Here is a 7,778-nt window from a genome sequence, read left to right on the forward strand (position 1 = left end):
CGTGTTAGAACGAGCCGTTTTAGGTAGACGTGGTTGACTCTTAACTTTTATAAAGAATATCTCTTTGGATTTGAGACTTTAGTCTTTGCAACTTTACAGATCTTCTTTATGCACCAAGAGCTTGTAACACTCCAAAGACAAAGGAAAAATTGAAATCGCATCATATGACCCCTTTAAAGGCCCAGTGACCCACAGCCCTGGTGCGAATGGACACTAACTGTGTGTTCTTGACAGAATAACTAACAATTACAGCACATTTCCCTAAAATGACAAATCCAAATACTGGATTGCTGTTATGCTTTGCTACCTAACTTTTTAAAGACTTCACCTAAAAATGAATTTTATGTCATCATTATCTCCCTCATGAAAAAGAGATCCAATGACAATCCTTATAATACAAGCAGGGGTTTTCAAACTTTATGAATCCACAGACCCCCAAAATATTATCATCCCCTTCCTAAAATAATAAAGGCAGCTACTGTTTATATTTCTGTGTATAAAGACCCATTTATATAGTAAAAATATTAATAATTAAAAAAAAACATTGAGTAAAATATAATTACATGATCATTTCATATGACTAGTCTTTAAGCAGAATGAACAGTAATGTCAAATTTTATTTTATTTTCCCCCTATTTTTTATTCCATTTTTTTTTCTTACAGTAAAATCAAATTTTGTAAAACATTATCAAATTTTAATATACCTGTTTTATATTTTAATATATTTTAAAATGTAATTCATGTGATGCAAAGCTGAATTTTCAGCATCATTACTTCAGTCACATGATCCTTCAGAAATCATTCTAATATGCAGATTTGGTGCTCATGAAATATGTCTTATGCTCAATGTTGAAAACAGATGCTACTTGTTTGTGTGAGGAAACTGTGATACAAGAACAGCATTTCTTTGAAATATATTCATCTAAAAGTCTTTACTGTTACTTTTGATCCATTTAATGCATCCTCGCTAAATTGAAAGTGCTAAATTTATTTTTAAAAATCTTACAGACCCCAAACTTATAACAGTAGAGTAAAAGCTAATTTTTAATCAATGGAAACTAGTAAAAATTGGTTAGCAAATAACAACACGATTTTCCATTTTGGGTGGACTGTTTCTTTTAAGACCAAAGGCTAAAGCAATGGAAATGCTGAACTTTGTACTACTCAGATGGCCATCTGGCTCCTATCTGCTATGATTGTATTCATGATCACAGCTTTCCTCAGGAATTCTCTCTCTAAGGGAAATTAAACTAAAACCAAGCAACGACTGACTGTGTTTGCAGAGCATGGATGCTTGTTCAGTGACGTCGTGAGCAAACATGTACTGTAAACTGCTAGTCCCAGCATAAGACCCCTTCTGACTGTTACTACAGTAACAAACTGTCTGTTCTCAAGGGGCCTGTGCCTTTCTATCTAGTAGTCCCGCCATTGCCAGTACATTTGAATGAGATTCAAAAAGCCATAGAAATCCGTGCCAGCAAAAGACATAGTTAAGGGGCTTTTCACATCCTTACTATTGGGCCAGGACAGAATTCTGATTTCCTGTGTTTGAGCACTTTTCCAGGAAAACAGTTTGAGCTTTTAAGCTGGTTCATTAGCAGCCACCTGTCTCGTAGTGTTCAGCTGTATTGGAATCAGTGTGGAATGCAAGTTTGTGGAAGAATAAGAATTTCTCCGGGTAAAAATGTCAAATTATGGCATGAAATAATAAGCACAGCTGTTTGTATTAGAGTTGAGTATCAGAGCCAGTGGCCTTGCTATGCCGAACTTACAAAAAACAAGCCATTCTCTTTTTGAGCCATTCTCTGTTCTTTTGTCACATTTATGGAGCTTGTCGTGTGTGGAAATAAATGATAAGGTCAGGTTGCTTATAAATAGGTATTTTATTGATTTAAACTGCAATCTGTCGTTACAAAAGAAACATATTGATGTGAACAGCAGTAGCTGCTAACATAGGACACATTCAACTGTAGCTCTCTTAATGTCAATCCTGTTAACCTCGAATTTCAACTAAAATCTATATAACGACTCTGGATTACAATCCTAAAAGGTTCAAGACTCTTGGAATGTACTGTCAGGCACTTAGCAAGTAGAGGTGGTCCAAAATCTGTAAATAAATATGAATTTTGAGTCATAAGTCAAAACAAAACATGCTTGCTGGTGCACATAATATGGTTTCAAAATGGGCAAAATAAATACATGAATGCGTATTTCACAATTCCCTTATTATCAGAGGTTTGGACCACCGCGAGGGTCATGAGATTGGTACTGTAATGCATTTATTGTCTGCAATTTGTTCATACCAAAAGAAGTCTTAATGAGAGGATCCCAGTCTAAACATTGGATTTATAAAATCACAGGCACAGTACTGTTATGTCAGGACAACTCGGTTTACATTCTAGATGGTCAGAGCCAAATAATAAAGGATTATAGAGGCATAAACATCCTGAAATTGCAGTCCAACATTAGGGAGAAAAATAATAAATAAAATGCAAAACACTCCTCTTTGCATTCTCATTTTAAATTAAGTTTCACTTGAAAAAAATAAATCAAAATGCAGTTACAAAATGTCATTGCAGTATAATATATTAACTGTTGAAACTTAACGAAAAAAAGGTCTTCACAATCTTACGATTAATACGGAAGATCATAATTTAACATAAAGGAAAATAGATTCTATTGTTTCATTATCTAGATAAATACAAACAAAATAAAAAAAATGCTTACAATCAGCAATAAATACATTTTGATAAGTTAAATAAGCACTGTCGAGCAAAACTTTCAGGTTGAAAGTTCTCATTTCCAAACAGAAAATACCAACAATAGTTGTAATGATGCAATAATAACTATATTATAACAATAATAGGGGAAATACAATATTGAATTAATGATAGAACATTTCAACGATCTGTTTGCAACGAAACAATTAGTGGCCACTCAAGTCACATCTTTAGTGGTAACATGAACAGGAAGGACATCTTCTCGCACAAATATTCTCTCCAACAACCAGAACACACTATTTTAGCGTAAGGGATCACATGTTCTAGGGATAATTACCACGGTGACAGCACATTTAGCACCACTGGATGTACAAATATCTTTCAGAATGATTCATACAAATCTAAGATGGGTTTGATTCTTTTCCTTTAAATCTTTTCTACCCCAAAATCAACGTGACCGAAAAAGTAGGAAACTAATTGTTTGATAGGCACTTTAAGTCCAGACGATCTACCGGGTCTTCTGCGAGAAAAGTGGCACTTCCAGGTCTATAAAGTACATTGTTGCTATAATCAGTAGATTCTTTGAACAAGAAGAAAACTCTGCTTTTCAGTTTGAACACTATGAACTAAATATGGATTTGTTTAACATGTTCCAGTGAGGACTTCGAGACCTCAACATTTGAGTGGGCCTTGAGGGGAACAGTTTGTTGTTTTTGCATTACGTCAGGTATGTTAAAGACGTCTAGGGAGGCTTGGGAATACGCTCAAGGTTGATGCTACAGGGTAGTAGGTTTTCTGATTTGACTCAGTGGCTACGAGAACACTGTACTTTAGTCCACTTCTCCGCTGTAAACAACGCAAGGACAGGAAGGGATTGCTAGGAGGAAAATTACTCTCTTTCTTGCCAGCTCTCTGTGCTTTCTCTCTCTCAGGCTTGAAATCTCTGAGGGCACGTTTTAGTCATCAGAGATGGAGAGTCTGCTGAAGATGGGGAGGCGACGTGTGGCGTCCAGCACAGGTGACTCAGATCCGCTCTGGCTGCCCAGGCTGCTCTGGTAACTCTCCTGGTCGGAGAGGGAATCCGGAGGGCTTGGGGGCGACTCGGACATTGGCCTGAAGAAGGAGGGTGCGGTGGGAGAGTGAGGACCGGGCAGATCAGGAACAGTGGTGCCACCTAAACTGGGCCCAAACAGGTTGGCAAGCTCTTGACTTGAGTAAGTGAAAGGGTTGCTGGGCCACTCGTTGACGTCTTCGGTGGAAAATATGGGTGGAGGTGTGACAGAGGTCGGGCTGTCCTGGGAGCCACCTGAGCTTGTGAAACCGGCAAAACTGTAGCTATGATGAAGGCGGGGGCGCTCCATCTTGTTGAAGGCGGAGAGAGGAGGGGGTCCGCGGCGCTCCTCTGCGTTGTGGATGAAGTGGCAGCGCGGCCCGTACGGGCAGTAACCAATGCTGTGGAAGGTGCGACAGAGCTCGGTCTTGTACTTGGGGTGGCGATTTAGACTACGAAGCTCGTGCATCCCATGGGCAAACTGGCACTTGTCACCGTATTTGCAAGTGCCGTTCTCCTCGAAGGGTCTGCAGAGTTCGGTCTTATAGCGGCTTGAGTTGACCTGGCTGTTTCCGTTGGCACTAATGCACGTGATGTTGCTCGGCCTTAGACGCTCCCCGGTTTCAGAGTAGGACCGGTCGCGGAAGTGGTTCTCCTTGTTGTTGCTGTTCCCGTTCATGGAAGAGGAGACGTCCATCTTGAGACTGTTGATAAATTGGTTCTGCATTGATTTGGAACTGGTAAAGGACACGGAGTGGCGACGCTGGTAGAGTCCCACTGAAGGGGTACCCACCACCTTCCTGTCCAGCAGGGACCCGGTGGGGGTAAAGGGGGTATTGGCACCGGTGGTGGGGACAGACTGTAAATGGGGACTGGAGAGGGGACTGTTGTAGCTCATCACCTTATTGTTCTGAAAATGAAGTAAACAAAACAATGTCTCAAAAATTTGGCATGACTATGACTCACTTTGCTCCAGATACCACCAGTGGGAGTTCATGACATGTTGATGGTATTTTCTGTCTTCAGTTCAGGTCTAGGGCCTGGATTCAGTTTTGCTTTAAGGCATATTTTTAAGAGATAACACTAATGATCCTGCACTTTTAACCTACCCGGCAGTCTCTTAAAAAGTGAAAGGTTTATTAAGTCATAAAAGATGAAAACACACTATACTCATGTATCATCTCCAGTAACTGATGATTTATTGCACGACCAGTAACTACGGGACACTTTTTTCCCATATTTTACTTTATTAAAGTTGCAAAACCTCATAAATTATTTGGCTTTGTAAAAATGTAAAGGGAAAATACAGTATAGTAATAAAATATAGCCTATGTATTGGGGATAAGAACACCATGTTTTATGACAGACAACACATGTTTGATGGACAAATTTGGCCATTGTGTTGTATCTTCTTTTTTTTTTAATCAAATATTCAACAAGTTTAACAAGTGTCAGGTGGTTTTTCAAGTTTTATGGCAATATAGTTCAACCAAAACTATTTTGTCATTTACTTGTCCATTAAATTCCATGCTGAATAGTGAGCAATATTCCAATTCTATTTAGGTCAAATGACAGAACTGTGTGAGAATTTAAAGTCGTTACTGACTGATAATATTCCCATCAGTAATAGCTCTCAAATATAATTAGCAGTTGATTCTATTAAAATATGGCAGGGCATTATAGGGTTGATATCATTGAACACTATTGGCTCTCGTATGTCACATGATAGCGACGTGACGTTTAAATTTAATGACATCTAAGGGTAAGATTAAAGAGTTAGCTCACCCAAAAATGAAAATTAGCCCATAAATTACTCACCCTCAAGTCATCCTAGGTGTTTATGACTTTCTTCTTTCAGACGAATCCAGTCGGAGTTATATTAAAAATTGTCTTTGATCTTTCAAGCTGTTTAATGCCACTCAGCGGGTGTTGCATACATCAGTCCAAAAGAAGTTAAATAAAAAGCACCCATCCATAAAAAAAGTGTCTCACAAAGTGGCTCCGGGGGGTGAACAAAGGCCTCCTGTAGCGAATCAATGCGTTTTTGAAACTTTGCTTCCTTCGCTCCTGTTAACAAGCGTTGGTTTTCACGGAGCCGTGTGAGACACTTTTTTTAATGGATGGGCACTTTTTATTTAACTTCTTTTGGACTGATGCATGCAACACCCGCTGAGTGGCATTAAACAGCTTGAAAGATCAAAGACAATTTTTAATATAACTCCGACTGGATTCGTCTGAAAGAAGAAAGTCATATACACCTAGGATGCCTTGAGGGTGAGTAATTTATGGGCTAATTTTCATTTTTGGGTGAACTAACCTTTTGATAGCAATAATGACTCCAAGTTTTAGTCTGTTCCTCACACAGCAATCATACGGCTTCAGACAGAGGACTCAAAATATTGCTCACAAGTCATATAAACTACATTTATGATACTTTTTTTGAGGCTAGACGTTTAAACACCACCATCCCCTTTCATTAAATCAAAACGCAATTTCCATTTTGTGTTTCCTGGAAGAAAGAAATTAGCACTGCATTGGAATGGCATGGGTCAGTAAACTGTTTGTAAGTTTGGGGCAAACAATCCTTTTAGCATCGGTTTAAGTTTTAAAAGCGCGTCTTGCCCCTTGTGTTCAGTTTAATTTCGTCCAGCTGCGTTTTAATGCAAGAACGCGTCCGAACGCCCCTCAAAGCGTCACAGTCAAACTGCATGTTCACACAGTACAATGTGCACTGCTTATGGATACCTTTATATGCTCACAACTGACCTATAGACTATTTTAAAAGATACACTGACATGCGATAAATCAAACAAAAGTGCTGTTCATTTTAGGTTAAACCTACTGTGGTTAAGAAAGGTTAATTATTAAAAGTGGAAGTCTAGCCCAAACATGTTTCGCATAATAGAGAACTCGTTAATCAAATGAAACCTAGACTTGTGGCCTTCCTCCCTGTTGTGTGCAGTCGAATAGACAGCAAATAATGCACAACTTTATGTGACGCATGACGCGTAAACGCAGATGAATTAAACTTATTCTGATGTATTAGCTTGACTTTGACTTTGGTGCAGAAAACAGCATCTCAGACAACTGCTACGTTTTGTGTATTACCTTTATGAGATATTGCTCTGTTACTCACTCATTTATACTGGTACAATGCTTAAAGCTAACTTACTTCCCACAAGTATAAATTACCTTATTCGTCACTTCGTAGTCGAAGGAGGACACAACAGTCGCAGTCATTGTCGAATCGGGGGTCGTCGAGAATACTTGTTGACAAACAGATGGTTTGTTAAGTTACGGTGGGAGTATTCCTGTGTTTGAAGGGTCTTTGATATAGTTCTGACCCGCAGAAGAGCCCCCACTGTCCTGCCAAAACTTGCGCGCATATCTTTTCCTTTATAAAAACTCGCGCAGTCTTCCTGGTGGAGTGGGCGGGGTTATTTTTCTCTGGCCGCGCCTCTTCTCCGGCACGTCTCTCTGGCGCTCTCACGTGATGTGTGGCACTACTTCGACTCTTGATTACGAAACTTCATTTCTCCTTCCCATGAATTTAATCACAGCCTGGAGTTCCTCCTGAGCGTTTCAGTTAACCAATTTAAATTAACCTATTATACATACGAATCTTTAAACAACACAAATACGAGTGTGACTATTTTAAAGTGAAGCCTAAAAAGATCATATTAAAAATTAGTTATAAATGAGTTGTCTATTGTAATGCACAGTGGGCCTTAGTGTAAACAAAAGAGCTGTACTGTATACAAACTCATATTTTTTAATCAATAAATCCAATCCAAATCTATTATTTAATTTTAATATTTGTATACAGATAATCACTTAATCAGTTTGCATCTACAATGGTTTTGTATTAATAATTTATTTAAAGGCACAAAATAGAAACATTAAACATATGATCATAAAATGACTTTTAAAAACATTTATGGCTGCATTTTAAATAGAAATAAGGTCATATATTTTCTGTCTGATTTGAAAGAATCAGAGGGACTTTA

At 38.5% G+C, this 7,778-nt stretch overlaps 1 protein-coding gene across 1 annotated transcript; it reads right to left on the reverse strand.

Annotated features, from left to right (window-relative positions):
- Nucleotides 1–1,864: 1,864 nt before the first annotated feature.
- Nucleotides 1,865–7,152, reverse strand: LOC107695995 (zinc finger protein 36, C3H1 type-like 1). Its single transcript, XM_016496130.1, has 2 exons — nucleotides 6,964–7,152; nucleotides 1,865–4,681 (listed from the first exon to the last, which is right to left on the reverse strand). Exons 1-2 carry the CDS (start codon nucleotides 7,009–7,011, stop codon nucleotides 3,677–3,679), a joined length of 1,053 nt encoding a protein of 350 aa, XP_016351616.1. The 5' UTR covers nucleotides 7,012–7,152; the 3' UTR covers nucleotides 1,865–3,676.
- Nucleotides 7,153–7,778: the final 626 nt, after the last annotated feature.

This window comes from Sinocyclocheilus anshuiensis, unplaced genomic scaffold (assembly GCF_001515605.1).
Source record: "Sinocyclocheilus anshuiensis isolate Anshui unplaced genomic scaffold, SAMN03320099.WGS_v1.1 scaffold742, whole genome shotgun sequence".
Taxonomy (NCBI): Eukaryota; Metazoa; Chordata; class Actinopteri; order Cypriniformes; family Cyprinidae; genus Sinocyclocheilus; species Sinocyclocheilus anshuiensis.